This window comes from Mobula hypostoma, chromosome 11, assembly GCF_963921235.1.
Source record: "Mobula hypostoma chromosome 11, sMobHyp1.1, whole genome shotgun sequence".
NCBI classification, from domain to species: domain Eukaryota; kingdom Metazoa; phylum Chordata; class Chondrichthyes; order Myliobatiformes; family Myliobatidae; genus Mobula; species Mobula hypostoma.
Window position 1 is genome coordinate 99,667,319 of NC_086107.1, and position 18,050 is coordinate 99,685,368.

Here is an 18,050-nt window from a genome sequence, read left to right on the forward strand (position 1 = left end):
CTCTCTCACCTTATCTCCTTGCTCACCCATCACCTTCCTCTGGTGCTCCTACCTCCTTCTCTTTCTTCCATGACCTTCTGTCTCTTTCACAATCAACTTCCCTGCTCTTTACTTCATCCTTCCCCTCCAGGTTTCATCTATCACCTTGTGTTTATCTCCCCCCTTCCCTCACCTTTTAAATCTACTCCTCAGCTTTTTTTCTCCAGTCCTACCAAAGGGTTTCAGCCCAAAACTTTGACTGTGCTCTTTTCCATAGATGCTGCCTGGCCTGCTGAGTTCCTCCAGCATTGTGTTGCTCGGATTTCCAGCATTTGCAGATTTTCTTCTGTTTGTGATGGGATTTCTCCATCAAAGCCATTACATTTCCTAACCCTGGCCCCTCCCAAACTGAGCCCTAATCTTTCCCTTATATCTGAGGGTGTGGACTTGATCCTTTACAATAGACGTCTGGCTTCACTGTTCTCTATCAGATCTGGCTGGATCACAAAGGACTTCCTGCAATTGTTTGTGCAAGTGCATTCTGTGTTTTTTCCTCTGTACACTGGCTTTAAGATCTCTCTTATCTGTTTCCTTCATGTTCAACTCTAGTAACAAGGCCAGTTCAGGAAGGAGCCCTTCTGATTGTCAACCTGTGCTCCCCCTTCACTGCTCAGCTTCAAAGAACCTTGAGATAGGAGCTGTTGAGCCAGGTGACGATTCCTCATTGACCCATCTGTTACAAAACTGAGATCACCTGTCTTCCTAGTCTAAACCTCCCCACCTTTCTGAATCTGAATGTACTTCTCATATTCTACTGCACAGCATCAAAGTGAGTTGCAGAAAGTTGTAAAATTAGTCAGCCCCATTATGGGTACTAGCCTCTATAGTATCCAAGACATCTTCAAGGAGCTGTCCATCATTAAGGACCCCCACCACCCAGGACATGCCCTCTTCTCATTATTATATCAGCAAGGAGGTACAGAGGTATGAAGGCACACACACAGTGATTCAGGAACAGCTTCTTCCCCTCTGCCATCCAATTTCTAAATGGACATTGAACTCATGAACACTACCTCACGACTTTTTTATTTCTTTTTTTTTATTACTTATTTTAACTTAACTATTTAATATACATATGTCTGTCTGTCTGTCCAGGTACCATATCCGATGCGGACTTTGGTGACCATGGTTTTCCATATAGATCTATCCTTCCTTTTTTGGATGACTTCCATTTCCTCGAGGTGTAGCCACCTGGCTAGGCTTTTGATGTACATAAGCCGAGGTCTTCCTCTAGGTTTACTCCCCTCAATCTTTCCAGAGAGTACGAGTTTTTCTAGTTCATCTTTCCGCATGATGTGTCCTAGGAATCTGAGTTGTCTTTCTCTTATTGTTGGTATGAGAGATCGAACTGCTTGGGCTGTTCTGAGAACTTCTTCATTTGATGTGTGTGCGGTCCATGTACATATACTTAATGTAATTCTGTTGTTTTCTATATTTATCATGTATTGCATTGTACTGCTGCTGCAGAGTTAACAAATTTCATGACATATGCCGGTGATATTAAATCTGACTCTGATTCTAGATCCGATCTTTTGACAGTGCTCACCAGTTTGCGTTCATGAAACTTGTCGAGAAGCCCAGGTTGGAGAGGTGAGCATGTCGTCAACACTGGAATGTTGCGCCCCAGATTGGAAGACGTTGCAAGTGAAATGCTGCTTCTTCTGGCAGGAGTGTTTGGTTCCCCGATTGCTGGGAAGGGAAAGGGGTGAAGGGACCAGAAGGACACGCGATGCAAATCCCGCAGTCGCAAGGGGAAGTGCTACAAGGCAGGGAGTGGTTGGTAGAACTGGAAGAGCAGAGTGGGGAACAGCAATGAGATGACTCCGAGTTTTTCCCAATTCCGATGCAAGATCATTAACCTGAAACATTAACTCAGCAGGCCAGGCAGATGTATGGAAGAAAGTACAGCCCTGCCAAAAGGTTTTGGCATGTTACGTCGACTGTACTTTTTCCCATAGATGCTGCCTGGCCCGCTGAGTTCCTCCAGCATTTTGTGTGTGTGTGTGTGTTGCTCGGACTTCCAGCATCTGCAGATTTTCTTGTGAAACATTAACACTGTGTGTCTTTCTGACCCGCTGAGCATTTTCAGTATTTTCTTCTGTCTGCAGAGGGACTCCTCCCCAGTTGCTCTGCAGCTGAAAAACTGATGTTTGTTCAATTGTTAATCAGGATCCTTCTGCAAATATTCCCAATTAACAGTCAGAGTTAAGCCCAAACTCTCTCCTCCTCTTCGGTCCTGTGGGAGAGTGCTGTCTGCGGCCTGTGCTGGAGTTCTAGTGACCTTGGCCATAGATGTTGGAGGCAGCCAGGTTCACAGAACCCCTTCTGCTGATTTAAGTTAGCTGCTGATGGAAATATGAAATATAAACTGAAAAAAAACTTTCAGCATCCACAACTCAGGCAGCACCTGTGGGGAGAGAAGTAGTTTTACTTATCCTTGGAACATGGAGAAGTCTGAAAATACAGTCTGTATTTAGTCGTAGAGAAGTTTTTGGAGTGGGGACAAGGGGAGATGTGTGTGACAGAGCAGGAGCAAACAGGTCTGAATGTCACAAGGGGTGAAGGAGAGAGTAGACACGCCAACCAGCACTCTGCTTCCACAGATATCTGAGCTGCTGAGTTCTTTCAGCATTCTACGCATTGCTCTGGAGTTCCGGCCGCTGCAGAATCTCTTATGCTTAAGATCCAGCAGTTTGTAATTTGCTTTTAAAAAAAATACTTCATTTATTTTGGAAAAAGAATGCATGGAAAATTTGCACATCGCTTCCCAATCCTGACAGATCACGTGTTGGAGAACGGCACCCTTCGGGGTCTTCCCCCAAAATGCGTCTAAACTAATGCATTCAGTGATTGGACGAAATAGCTGTCATTCAAAGTTAATTCTTGCTTTTACAGGCTGCAAATTCGTTCGCCCCGCCAGTGGACGCCGCCAGCGTGCTGTTTGATTGGGTCCGACCGCTGTCAATTATGTAATGGGACATCAGGCCTATTTTTCATGCAGGTTAGTCCCGCAGGGCCCGGCTTTTGATCTGGCGTCTGGGGCGCTTTCACGGTCCCTTTCCGTCCCGGGCCAGAGCTGTACAGCAAAATCACAGGTTGGGTGTTAAGGAACGCTCCCCCCCTTCAAATTACACACATGAAAAACGCAGCAGGCCAGGCAGCATCTCTAGGAAGAGGTACAGTCGACGTTTCAGGCCGAGACCCTTCGTCAGGACTAACTGAAGGAAGAGCTAGTAAGAGATTTGAAAGTGGGAGTGGGAGGGGGAGATCTGAAATGATAGGAGAAGACGGGGGGGGGGGGAATGGAGCCAAGAGCTGGACAGGTGATTGACAAAAGGGATATGAGATGATCATGGGACAGGAGGCCTAGGGAGAAGGAAAAGGGGGAGGGGGGAACCCAGAGGATGGGCAAGGGGTATGGTCAGAGGGACAGAGGGAGAAAAAAGAGTGAGTGAGTAAATAAATAAGGGATGGGGTACGAGGGGGAGCTGGGGCATTAGCGGAAGTTAGAGAAGTCGATGTTCATGCCATCAGGTTGGAGGCTACCCAGACGGAATATAAGGTGTTGTTCCTCCAACCTGAGTGTGGCTTCATCTTTACAGTAGAGGAGGCCATGGATAGACATATCGGAATGGGAATGGGACGTGGAGTTAAAATGTGTGGCCACTGGGAGATCCTGCTTTCTCTGGCGGGCAGAGCGTAGGTGTTCAGCGGAACGATCTCCCAGTCTGCATCGGGTCTCGCCAATATATAGAAGGCTGTATTGGGAGCACCGGACGCAGTATATCACCCCAGACGACTCACAGGTGAAGTGTCGCCTCACCTGGAAGGACTGTCTGGGGCCCTGAATGGTGGTGAGGGAGGAAGTGTAAGGGCATGTGTAGCACTTGTTCCGCTTACAAGGATTAATGCCGGAGGGAGATCGATGGGAAAGAATGGGGGGGACGAATGGACAAGGGAGTTGTGTAGGGATCGATCCCTGCAGAAAGCAGAAGGCGGGGAGGGAAAGATGTGCATAGTAGTGGGATCCTGTTGGAGGTGACGAAAGTTACGGAGATTTATATGTTGGCCCAGAGGCTGGTGGGGTGGAGTTCCCCTCTACCACCACTCTCCTCCGTCTAGTGGAATTAGTCCTTACTCTTAATAATTTCTCCTTTGGCTGCTCCCACTTCCTCCAAACTAAAGGTGTAGCTATGCGCACCCGTATGGGTCCCAGCTATGCCTGCCTTTTTGTTGGCTTTGTGGAACAATCTATGTTCCAAACCTATTCTGGTATCTGTCCCCCACTTTTCCTTCGCTATATCGACAACTGCATTGGTGCTGCTTCCTGTACGCATGCTGAGCTCATTGACTTCATTAACTTTGCCTCCAACTTTCACCTTGCCCTCAAATTTACTTGGTCCATTTCCAACTCCTCCCTCCCCTTTCTTGATCTTTCTGTCTCTATCTCTGGAGACAGCTTATCTACTGATGTCTATTATAAGCCTACAGACGCTCACAGCTACCTGGACTATTCCTCTTCCCACCCTGTCTCTTGCAAAAATGCCATCCCCTTCTCGCAATTCCTCCGTCTCCGCCGCATCTGCTCTCAGGATGAGGCTTTTCATTCCAGGACAAAGGAGATGTCCTCGTTTTTTAGAGAAAGGGGCTTCCCTTCCTCCACCATCAACTCTGCTCTCAAACGCATCTCTCCCATTTCACGCAGATCTGCTGTCACCCAATCCTCCTGCCACCCCACTAGGAATAGGTTTCGCCTTGTCCTCACCTACCACCCCACCAGCCTCCGGGTCCAACATATGATTCTCTGTAACTTCCGCCACCTCCAACCGGATCCCACCACGAAGCACATCTTTCCCTCCCCCCCTTCTGCTTTCTGCAAGGATTGCTCCCTACGTGACTCCCTTGTCCATTCGCTTCCCCCCCATCCCTCCTCACTGATCTCCCTCCCGGCACTTACCCTTGTAAGCGGAACAAGTGCTACACATGCCCTTACACTTCCTCCCTCACTACCATTCAAGGCCCCAGACAGTCCTTCCAGGTGAGGCGACACTTCACCTGTGAGTCGTCTGGGGTGATAAACTGTGTCCGGCGCTCCCGATGCGGCCTCTATATATTGGCAAGACCTGACGCAGGCTGGGAGACCGTTTCGCTGAACGCCTATGCTCTGTCCGCCAGAGAAAGCAGGATCTCCCAGTGGCCACACATTTTAATTCCACGTCCCATTCCCATTCTGGTATGTCTATTCACAGCCTCCTGTACTGTCAAGATGAAGCCACACTCGGGTTGGAGGAACAACACCTTATATTCCATCTGGGTAGCCTCCAACTTGACGGCATGAACATTAACTTCTCTAACTTCCATTAATGCCGCACCTCCCCTTCGTACCTCATCCCTTATTTATTTATTTATTTATTTATTTATCCATCCATCCATCCATCCATCCCTCTATCCCTCTATCTGTCTGTCCCTCTCACTATAACTCCTTGCCCATCCTCTGGGCTCCCCTCCCCTTTCTTTCTCTCTAGGCCTCCCATCCCATGATCCTCTCCCTTCTCCAGCCTCGTATCCCTTTTGCCAATCAACTTTAGAGCTCTTAGCTCCATCCCTCCCCCTCCTGTCTTCTCCTATCATTTTCAGATCTCCCCCTCCCACTTTCAAATCTCTTTCTACGTCTTCTTTCAGTTAGTCCTGACGAAGGGTCTCGGCCCGAAACGTGGACTGTACCTCTTCCTATAGATGCTGCCTGGCCTGCTGCGTTCACCAGCATGTTTTATGTGTGTTGCTTGAATTTCCAGCATCTGCGGATTTCCTCGTGTTTGCCCCCTTCGAATTAACTGACTTCCCTTTCACTTCTGAGGGACGGTCGTTAACCTGAAATGCACAGTGCTCCTCCGTCATGCAGATGCTGTCTGACTTACTACTCTCTGTAACACACGCAAAACGCTGTAGGAACTCAGCGGGTCTGGCAGCATCTATGGGGAAAAAAGTACAGTTGATGTTTCAGGCCGAGACCCTTCGGCCAGTCCTGCGGAATGGTTATGGCCCAAAACGTTGACTGTACTTCCCCCCCATAGATGCTTCCTGGCCTGCTGAGTTCCTCCAGCATTTTGTGTGTGTTGCTCGGATTTCCAGCATCTGCAGATTTTCTCTTGTTTTATGACTTCACTCTCTGTACTTAATTCTGGATTTGTGGCATCTGCAGGTTTTTCATTTGAGTTGCTGTTAAGTGACTCATACTCCCTTCCCTCCCTCAGTTTGTGCCTCAAGTACTGCAGCACTCCTCCTTCGTTATGCCTTCGCTAAGGTGCTGAGTGCCCAGCAGATAACTATGGGGAAGAGTTTATTAATGAGAATGAATAAGCAGCAGTGTGGATCAAAGGGGCAGTATAGTGAAGAGGCAAATGAAAATGAACACAGGAGAGGAAAATTTTGTCTCTTTTTGTGCATGGGGGTGGGGGGAGTTAATGTCTTTCAACAACTCCCATGGTCTTTTCTGTATTTCCTGGCTATCTGGAGAAGACAAGTATCAGAGTTGTATTGTACACACATACTTTGACAATAAAATGAACCTTTGATAGTGGTGGAAAATAAAGGGGATGTCAGAATAAGAATCAGTTTTATTATCACTGATACATATCGTGAAATTTGTTTTCTGTCTGTACAAGACATTGAAAGTTGCAAACAATTAATGATAACAATAAACAATAAATGATCTAAAGGAGGAATAGTGAGGTTGTGTGCATGGGTTCATGAAGTCTGACAGCAGAGGGGAAGAAACTGTTCCTGTACCCCCTCCCTGACAATAGGAATGAAAAGGGAGCACGTCCCAGATGGTAATGACAGATGCCACCTTCTTCAGACATTGACTTTGAGGATATCCTCGATGGGGATGTGGTGGGGGGTGGGGTGCTCAGGGTTGTGTCCATGATGGAACTGCCTGAGTAGACAGAAAGTGAATCAGAGTTAAGGAAAAAAAAATGGTAAAATGTCAAAGATAATAAAGACCATTTGTCTGAATGCTTTTGTAAAGAAAGAGATGATTTGCGGTCTCATCGTCGGTTCTGATTAAGGGTCCTTAATCTTAACTCTTCACTATTTCTCTTCACACAGATGTTGCCTGACTTGCCAAGAAATTCCAGCAATTTGTATGTTTAGGTTAGAAGTGTAAAGAAGTTTGGGTGGTATTGTTAACAAGGAAGGTCTGGGAAGGTTTAGAGGGATATGGGACAAACGTGTTCAAATGGAACTGACTCTGGTAGAGTCATAGAAAGGTACAACTCAGAAGCAGGCCCTTTGGCCCATCTAGTCCATGCTGAGCTATTTAAACTGCCTGCTCCCATCGACTTGCACTGGCACCATCCATGTACCAATCCAACAGACAATGCGGTCAGTACGGATATTGGGCTGAAGATCCATGTTGCATAAGCATGGTGATGAGTAGCGACACGATGGCAGTGAATCGTGATTGGAGATCGTTCGCTGTTAATAAGGAATAGAAGGCCTAAGAAGATGGGTGGAATTGCTCTACAGACATGAAATGTTGCCTTTCCAAATGGAAATGGAGAGCTATTAAAGGTGTGTAGTAGGGAAACTCCAATTAGCATGGCTGATTTTATTCTGAACATTGGATGAATCAAACTCGCGGTGGATACTTGGAAGAGAAATTTGTGGAATTGTTTCTTCATGCAATATGCTGTAGAGCCCACGCAGAAGCAGGATGTTTTAGGTTTGGTCGTATATAATAAGGTATGATTAAATAGACCTTGTAATCAAGGAGTCTGCTCGGCAGGTCAAGCAGCGTTTATGGGAGGAAAAGAATTGTCAACGTTTTGGGTTGAAACCAATGAAATCATGACCCCAAACGTCAACAGTTCCTTTCCCCTCAGTGATGTTGCTCAGCCTGCTGAGTTCCTCCGGCAGATCATTCATTGCTCCAGATTCCAGCATCTTCGTTGTAATCGAAGACCCTGTGAAGAGTGGCGATCACAACATGATGGAGCTCAAAGATTCAGAGTTCGTTTATTATCAAAGTATGTTTGCAGTATAGAACCCTGAAATTCGTCTTCCTGACAGGCAGTCATGAAACAAAGTAGAACCAACCTGATCAAAGAACTACTCCCCCCCCATGCAAAAAAAGTGTAAACGGCAACAAAAAAAGAGCAAAATCACAGAATATAAGACATAAAAGATACAGTTCAAGGGTGAAAATCCCAAAGGTAGCAGAGTTGGGAATTAGGGAATGGTTAATGTATTGTGACTTCTTAATATAGTTCACAAGCATACAAGTGGAATGAAATTAAGATTTTTTTCCTATAGTTTATTGATGTTTGCATCTTTTTTCTATAAATAGGCTTACATGAATCGTTTCCTGTTCTCTGTGAAGGAAAAGCATTTACTTTCAAAGTGGTTTTCGAGAACTGCCATGCGTGGTAAGTCCTGACTTTGGCAGTGAGTGAGCAGTTGCCTCCTTCCCCAGTGTAAAGCAGCAGCAGAAACTGTGTTGTGAGGCAGAGACATGCACCCAGTCTCTCAGTACCTTCCTCATGTCAATCCCATTGAATATTGAGAGCACAGTTCATTCTCCGTGTACCGGGGGTGGCCTTCAGCTGGCGGTTTCATGTCCAGAGGTTTTGGTCATGTCTCCTGGGAACATTGCAGCAGCTGTGGGCATATTTGTACCAGACCGCATACTGGGATGGTCGCTATTGCCACGGTGCTAAACTATGGAAGAGCAGTCCCATTGGCCCATGATGTCTATGTCACACATGATCTCAAATTAAACTAAATCTCTTCTTCCTGCTTGTAATCCATATCCTTCCACTTCCTGCAAATTCCTAAGCCACTATTGTGTCTGCCCCCTTAACCATTCTTGGCAATCTGTTTTAAGCATTCACCACTCTGCGTGTTTTTTTATATAAAAAAAGATTCCCGCACATCTCCTTTAAATTTTCTTCTTTTGCCATAAACTGCGTGTTTCCTTCAATGTGTTGCTTCGGTGCAAACGGTTCCAAGAGACTCACTTTGATGATCACAGGCAGACCTGACGACTCTTCCGTTCCTCCCTCACAGGTTTGTGCCATGAGCTGAGGATTCCAGTTCCCTGGGGCCACATTGCGGCCAAAGCCTGGGGGCGCCCCGATGGGCAGCCCGTGCTATGCCTGCACGGCTGGGCAGATAACGCAAACACTTTCGATCGGCTCATTCCGCTGCTCCCAGACGGTGAGTGTTCGACCAAGTTTCACCTTACCTTGCTCTCTAGTCCTTTAGATGATCATTACTTTTTCTTTCTTTTTAAATCTTTTTATTGAGTAAGTATACAAAAAAGGTAAGCCATATAAACATTAATACAATGCTAAAGTATAATAAAATTCCAAAAGATAACAATACCAAAAAGAAAATACTACAATGTAATTTAAGCATAAGAAACCAAGATAACATAATAGTATACTAAATTTTATATATATCAATGGAAAAAAAGAAAAAAAAAACCCCCAAAAAAAACCCACCGTGCAACTAACTAAAAGCAAGGCAAAGCAATGGGCTAACTTGAAACCAAACAGAGTTAAACTTAAAATCACGTCCTCAATCCCGACCTCCATTAAAACAGTGAAAAAAAAACAAGAAGGGTAAATATTACATTAAATGAAAATATCGAATAAAAGGTCCCCAAATCTGTTCAAATTTAAATGAAGAATCATAAAGGTTACTTCTAATTTTCTCCAAATTCAAACATAAAATCGTCTGAGAAAACCAAAAAAAGGTAGTTGGAGCATTAAGCTCTTTCCAATGTTGTAAAATACATCTTTTCGCCATTAAAGTAAGAAATGCAATCATTCTACGGGCTGAAGGGGAAAGATTACTAGAAATTTTAGGTAGTCCAAAGATAGCAGTAATAGGGTGAGGAGAGATATCTATATTTAATACCTTAGAAATAATATTGAAAATATCTCTCCAAAAAGGTTCCAAAGTAGGGCAAGACCAAAACATATGAGTTAAAGAGGCTATCTGCCCCGAACATCTATCACAGAAAGGATTAATATGCGAGTAAAAACGCGCTAACTTATCTTTGGACATATGTGCTCTATGAACCACTTTAAATTGAATTAGGGAATGTTTAGCACAAATAGAGGAAGTATTAACTAATTGTAAAATCTGCCCCCAATCATCCACAGAAATGGTAAGCCCCAATTCCTGTTCCCAATCTACCCTAATCTTATCAAATGGAGCTTTCCTAAGTTTCATAATAATATTATAAATCATAGCCGATGCACCTTTCTGACATGGATTAAGGTTAATTATCGAATCTAAAATATATATAGGAGGAAGCATTGGAAAGGAAGAAAGTATAGTACTTAGGAAATTTCTAACTTGTAAATATCTAAAAAAATGTATTCTTGATAAGTTATATTTATTAGATAATTGTTCAAAAGACATAAGGGAACCATCTAAAAATAAATCCAAAAACCGTAAAATACCCTTAGTCTTCCAAGTTTGAAAAGCGCGATCCGTAAAAGAGGGAGGAAAAAATATGTTACCTAAAATAGGAATCGCTAACCCGAATTGATTAAGATCAAAAAATTTTCTGAATTGAAACCAAATGCGCAAAGCATATTTAACTATCGGGTTAGAGACCTGCTTAAGGCGTTTCGAATCAAAAGGAAGAGAGGAACCTAAAATAGAACCAAGTGTATAACCCTGAACAGATTGTAATTCCAATGCTACCCATTTAGGAATAGATAGTATGTCCCGGTCAAGTAACCAAAATTTCATATGTCGAATATTAATAGCCCAATGATAAAATCTAAAGTTAGGTAATGCTAAACCTCCATCTCTCTTAGCTTTCTGTAAATGTATTTTACCCAGTCTCGGATTCTTATTCTGCCAAATAAATGAAGAAATTTTAGAGTCAACTTTATCAAAAAAAGATTTAGGAACGAAAATTGGTAATGCCTGAAACACATATAAAAATTTTGGCAAAAAAAACATCTTAACTGCATTAATACGACCAATCAAAGTTAAATATAAGGGAAACCATTTAGATGAAAGTTGAGTAATATGGTCTATTAATGGTAAAAAGTTAGTCTTAAATAAATCTTTATGTTTACAAGTAATTTTAATCCCAAGATATGAAAAGTAATTATTAATCAATTTAAATGGAAATTTATAATATAAGGGAAGATGTTTATTAATCGGAAAAAGTTCACTCTTACTAAGATTTAATTTATAACCTGAGAAAAGACCAAATTGTGCTAATAACTCTAAAACAGCAGGAATGGATCTCTCAGGATTAGAAATATATAAAAGTAAATCATCAGCATAGAGTGATAATTTATGGGACTTTAATCCCCGAGTTATCCCAGTAATATTTGAAAATTCTCGAATAGCAATTGCAAGAGGTTCTAATGCAATATCAAATAATAGGGGACTAAGAGGACAGCCTTGTCGAGTACCACGAAAGAGGAAAAAAAGGTGAGTTTAAAGAGTTAGTACGAACCGAGGCTACAGGGGAGTAATATAACAGTTTAATCCAGGATATAAATTTCAAGCTAAAATTAAACATTTCAAGCACCTTAAATAAATAAGGCCATTCTACTCTATCAAAAGCTTTCTCGGCATCTAAAGAAATAACACACTCAGGAACATTTTGTGAGGGAGTATAAACGATATTTAACAATGTACGAATATTATAAAAAGAGTAACGACCTTTAATAAAACCCGTTTGGTCTTCCGAAATAATAGAAGGAAGTACTTTTTCTAGTCTATTTGCTAATAACTTAGAAAAAACTTTAGAATCAACATTTAATAAAGATATTGGTCTATAAGATGCACATTGAGCAGGGTCTTTATCCTTCTTTAGTATTAAAGAAATTGATGCTCTATTAAAAGATTCCGGAAGTTTACCAAGTTTCAAAGAAGCCTCAAAAACCTTATAGAGCCAAGGAATCAATAAAGAAGCAAAACATTTATAAAATTCAACGGTAAACCCATCAGGGCCAGGAGCTTTCCCCAGATTCATAGAAAAAATAACATTCTTAATCTCATCCATTGTAATGGAAGTATCTAATAAAGAAGACATATCCCGTGAAATCTGAGGGAAGTCTAACTTATCTAAAAAATCATTCATATATTTAGAATCTCGAGGAGACTCTGATTGATATAAAGAAGAATAAAAATCACAAAAGGTTTGATTAATCCCCACATGATCCAATATCAATCGATCATTTTGGTTATAAATCTGATTGATTTGAGATTTAACATAATTAGATTTCAATTGATTAGCCAGCAGCTTGCCAATTTTATCACTGTGAACATAAAAATCACTTCTTGTTTTCTTTAATTGGTTTACAATCGAGGACGAGAGTAGTAAACTGTGTTCCATTTGAAGTTCAGTTCTTTGTTTGTATAGCTCCTCAGAAGGAGCCATAACATATTTCTTATCAATTTCTTTAATCTTGTCCACAATTGCCATCTCCTCCTGCTTCTGTTTCTTCCTCAAAGCAACGGAATACGAAATAATCTGACCCCGAATATAGGCTTTAAAAGTGTCCCAAAGAGTGTTAACCGAAATATCTTCTGTATAGTTAATTGTAAAAAAAAGCTCAATCTGTTCATTCATAAAATTAACAAAGTCCGAGTCCTGAAGCAACAGCAAATTAAAACGCCATTGTCTATTGTTTGGTATATTGGCCATAATTTTAATAGAAAGCTTAAGTGGAGCATGATCCGAAATGGTTATAGAATCATAATCACATTTAATCACTGAAGGAATGAGACGAGAATCAATGAAAAAATAATCAATTCTTGAATAGGAATGATGAACATGTGAAAAGAAGGAAAAATCTTTTTCCTGAGGATGCAGAAAACGCCAAATGTCCGTCGACCCAGAATCAGAAAGGAAAAAATTAATCAAATTTGCAGATTTATTAGGTAAAGTCCGTAAAGGAGCCGAACGGTCCAAAGCTGGAGATAAACAGGTATTAAGATCTCCGCCCCAAATCAATGAAAACTCGTTCAAATTCGGAAACTGATCAAACAATGATTTATAAAATTCCGGACAATCCATATTAGGAGCATAAACATTAACCAAAACTACTTTTTTATTAAATAGTAAACCACTAACCAATAAAAATCTACCATTCGGATCAGAGATAATATCCTGTTGTATAAAAGTAACTGAGGAATCTATAAAAATAGAGACGCCTCGAATCTTAGCATTGGAGTTCGAATGAAATTGTTGTCCCTTCCAAAATTTGAAAAAACGTAGTCTGTCCCCCCTCCGTACATGGGTCTCTTGTAAAAATAAAATTTGTGCTTTAAGTCTCCGGAACACTTTAAAAACTTTTTTCCTTTTAATAGGATGATTAAGACCATTAGTATTCCAGGAGACAAAATTAATAATAGACTCCATAAATCCTAAAGTCAACCCACAACAAGGAGGATTGACAATAGGCGCGACCCACAAACCCGGAGAGGAAACAGAACATACAAAAGATACCAGGGAAAAGGACGCAACCAGTACTTCAATAATGTATATAGCCCAAAGAGAAACAAACTAAAACGTGAAGCCCCTCCCACCACCCACCACCCCAAGACCCCAAGGCAAAATCTAAAGCAGACCCGCCAGAAAGAAGCAAGCGCTAAAACTACCCCCATGACTTCCAGTATACGCTCCCTAAAAAAAAGGTATAAATATGAAAAAGATCAGCTAATTGTAAAACAGTAAAAAAATAAGTTAAAGAAAAGTTAGCTCAATTAAGATACATACAGAACAGAACAAAAACCGGAAAATATATATTAAAAAAAAACCACAATAAACCTCAAACTCATGAATAGACACAGCAACAAAAAAAATAGGATTATTAACATAAAGTGATTATAAAAAGCAAAACAGAATAAAATTTAAAAAAAAACTACAAAATTTAAGGCCGCACAGGAAATACGTAAGATGACAAAAGGGAAGTAACCACCCAGAATCCCCTGGGAAAAGAAAGAAATGACGCAGTTAAAAAGAAAGTTTAGCAGCCATATTAAGAAATCAAAAGTAAACTTTTCTGCCCAAATAGGGCACAGAAAAGTTAAAACCAACCAATTCACAGCCTCCGATCAACGGAGATAATTAAAAAAAGGCAATTAAGATGTTGAAGATGAAAGTTGATCCAGATAACTCTGGGCATCCGATGGAGAATCAAAAAAACGAAGGGCTCCATCTAACATGCGAATCCTTAGACGTGCAGGGTACAGCAGCGCTGGTCTTAAATCCATCTTATAGAATTCCGACATCACGGATCTGTAACGGACCCGTTGGTCCCAGATTGGTTTACTGAAATCTTCCACGAATCGGAACTTAAGATCCGAAAAATCAATGAAACCTTTAGATCGAGCGAATCGAAACAGTCTCTCCTTGTCTTGAAAATAATGAAAACGTAAAATAACATGCCTAGGTCTATCTGACCTAGACGAGTATGATGGGATTCTGTGAACACGATCCAGAAGCGGTGGTTGGTCAGGAAATACAGTAGGGAATGCATCTTTTAAAAGTTGAGAGAAATATTTCATGGGGTTGTTGGCTTCAACGGCTTCCCTCACGCCGATCATTCGTAAATTCTGCCGTCGCATTCTAGATTCCAAGTCAGAGTTTTTAAAAGTCAAAAAGTCCAGTTTCTTCTTCATTACATTAATTGTTTCTTCGATTTTCCCCATCTTAAGCTCACTTTGTTGCGCGAATTTTTGAAGATCAGATATAGCCGACTGATGTTCTGCAATAAATGTTTGCATCTTATCAATTAAATCGGCAATTTTCTGGAAATTAGTTGAGATTTCCGTATGAATCAGGTCTTTAACAGAGCCTGCAATTTCCGTACAAATCATCTCCCTAACAGAGGTTGAAATTTCCCTCTGAATTAACTCCGATATCGCTTTCAAAGTCACCGGTGATTCAGTCAGGGGGAGATCCGTAGCTTTCGGTTTAACCGGAGGTTTACCATCCTTGCCGTTTTTCCCGTTCTTAGACATAGCAGATCTAACCCCGTATCATCCAATTGTCAGAGAATTCAGTTTAATTCAAAGTATTATAAAAATTGATGCCTTAATGGTTAATTAAAGTATAGCTGACCATAGAGAAAAAAAACTCAGAGGTAATGGAGCGAGTCAAGAACGCGACTTCACTCCATGAGCGCTACCGGAAGTCTCCTAGATGATCATTACTTTTATAATCAGCATTGAAGTGGAACATTGAACTCCAGTGTGACGAGGTGATAATTCAGATACTCAGAGGTTTGGTGGGACCCCATTTGGAAGAACTGTTTGCTTTCAGATACCACAGCTCGGAAAGTGTGTATCTGCCTTTGACAGGTGCAGTGCTGATTTAACAGAACGATTTGAGAGGAAAAATGTTAAGTCATGATGGCAAGTTATAGAGACAAGGTTTGTGTTCCGTGCCAATGTGTAATGGATTTTGCCCTCAAGATTTGTATCTTTAATCTCAATTGTTGTTCCTCTCCGTGCCTTGTGGCGCACCGGGTGCCAACCTTGCCACTTCTTAAACATTTTTGTCCTTTTTTTTTGGTCTTTTTTCTTATGTAGCCCCCCTGGCCACCCTCAGGGTCGCTCGGCTCGCTGTCGTCTAGGGAAACAGCCTCAGCCCCGCTAAACTGGGTAATTCGTTTGTGTGGATGCTGTGTGAGGTACCCCACCCCGCCCAAATAACAGACAATACACCAGATGCAATTAAATGATTTACAGTTTATAGATATTACTGGAACTATATAATTAATAGAGAATAAAATATAAAAGGAAAATAAAAGGCACCACACTTATCAAAGTTCAATCTCTTCGTGCACAGACAGTTGGAGCTCGGTACACTTCTTCTTCACCCTGCCACCCCTCGGACCACCTCGACCGGCCGCCTGGGACCAACAACGGTGGTCAACCAGAGGCTCCACACGAGTCCGTCTCCGTCTCCTCGCCGAACGCCCTCCTTGGGGTCCGACCCCGTTAGCAGACATCACAGCACCTGGTCCATTCTCTGTCTCTCTCTCCCACCTTCTGCCCCAAAACCCCGCGCATACAGTATCTTACAGATACACCAAAAACATAACAACTATCCCCATTGGTTCATAACACCTTCTTATCAGCAATGTGATTCAACAAACTGCTAGCGGGAGGGCTTTCTCAGCATTTAACATAACAAAGAAGCATTCCCAAGTATAACATAACAAAGAAGCCATTTTAATTAGCCTAGGCAGTAACATAAGAGACAAAACCCCCTTACACTTACAAGGCTAAGTTGACAGCTGAACGCTCAATGGCACGGATGAAAAGCACGCAAGGAGCTGGCCGGATTCTAACCTGGGACCACTTGCCTCAAAGTCCAAAGCTGATTGCTCTATGCCGGCCGTCCTAACCTCACTATTGGTTCTAGTAAATCTGTCAATGCATTCAGTAGAGAATTCAATAGGGACTTGGTGTGAAGCCTTTTTTTTCAGCAATCTAAGGACCATAACCTCAAAACCTGCTGAATTTGACTTGGTAAATATTATCTGGACAAGGTAGGAATCTGAGGCCACATATGCTGTGGAACAGCAGAATGCCAGCTGCTGAGGTGATGAATTTTACTTCATCTGGAAGGTGCCAAAGGAGTATAAAAAATCCTACTTGAAATTAAATTGCACAAGAAGTGACCAAACAGCTTGTCATGGCCATACCAACTCTGGAAGAGCTGTTCAGTTAATCATAACTGTTACCCCTTTCCTTTGCAATTGCCTATTCAATCTCTGCTAGAAGCTGCAACTCAAAATATTTTTCATCTCCTTTTTTGCAGTGCGTTCCAGACCATAACACATTTTTTAAAAAAAATCTCTTCCTTCTGGTTCTTTTCTCCATCTATGAGTTACAGATGCTGCAGCCAAGGGAAAGCAATTCTCCTTATTAACTCTCTGCTCAGCATTGTAATTTTGAATGACTCCTGTAAAATTCCTCTCCTCCAGCAAGAGCAATTCCAGCTCTGGTCTTATTCATAATAACAGAAGCTCACCCCAGTCTCATTCCCGTTAATCTCCCATAGTATTCTCAACGCAAAACATCTGCCTGGTCAGTAAGTTGTAAAGAGTTAACATGATTTACCAATTTTTGTATTCTTGACTTGTGCAAAATTTATTAGCTTGAAATGTTAACTCTTTCCTCTCTTCACAGATGCTACCTGATTTGTTTTGCCTCCGAATGCGGCTATTGTTTGGTTCACCCTGGGCTACCAGCTTTGTCTGACACAGAGGTGACGCCCACTAACTCCTCTTTCCCCTTTCAGATTTTTATTACATGGTGCCGGACTTTCCAGGGCATGGGGTCTCGTCACACCTTCCTCCTGGTGTAATGTACCAGGTACCGGTATACGTATTAGCTGTGCGGAGAGTAACAGAGAGTAAGTTTCACTTCTGTGATTGGGGAAACAACAAGTTGGCGGCAACAAATGGTCTCAAACTTCCCAAGCCTGTGAAATTTAAGAGCTATCAAACCCACAGTTGCTTCCCATCCTTCATCCGCATCAGAATGGAATTTCTTTTGATATTTAATCCAGTAAAGTCGTAGTTTAAAACAAAGAATGAGAGTCAGGGTTATTGTCACTGACATAAGTCATAAAATTTGTTGTTTTGTGGTAGCAGTACAGTACAGGCATAACAAATCACTCGAGTTATAGTAGTACTGCCAAAGGATTGCCATTTAGTGTTCATGAGTTCATGGACCATTCAGAAATCTGATAGCAGAGGGGCATTAACTATTACTTCCTTCCTAGCGTGTCGCACCAGACAGTCAGCCATTCTTGTCTGGCGCGTGGTGTCGGGATTGGTCTCCTTTCGGATTAACCGAGTCACGATATGAACGTTCCTGACTCGACCCTTGTTTTTTATGAGACCGAGTGGCTAGCTCGACGCTCAGCCCGGCACGGATGGAAAGCGAGCTCGGGGGGTGGCCGGTCTTGGATTCGAACTTGGGAGCCTTCACTCCAAAGTCCGGCG

The 18,050-nt window shown here is 42.1% G+C and overlaps 1 protein-coding gene across 3 annotated transcripts in view; it reads left to right on the top strand.

Moving 5' to 3' along the window:
• The first annotated feature begins 2,968 nt into the window (after positions 1–2,968).
• serhl (serine hydrolase like) overlaps positions 2,969–18,050 on the top strand; it is a 50,797-nt gene continuing 35,715 nt past the window's right edge. The window contains exons 1-4 of one of the 3 annotated variants that reach the window (XM_063062645.1): positions 2,969–3,040; positions 8,390–8,468; positions 9,109–9,258; positions 17,342–17,455. In XM_063062645.1, the coding sequence (XP_062918715.1) occupies positions 3,035–3,040; positions 8,390–8,468; positions 9,109–9,258; positions 17,342–17,455 (349 nt within the window). In that variant the 5' untranslated portion in view covers positions 2,969–3,034. Of the gene's footprint in view, positions 3,041–3,069; positions 3,135–3,161; positions 3,273–8,389; positions 8,469–9,108; positions 9,259–17,341; positions 17,456–18,050 lie in introns of those variants that run through there. The other 2 variants (XM_063062647.1, XM_063062646.1) reach the window with 2 other exon arrangements.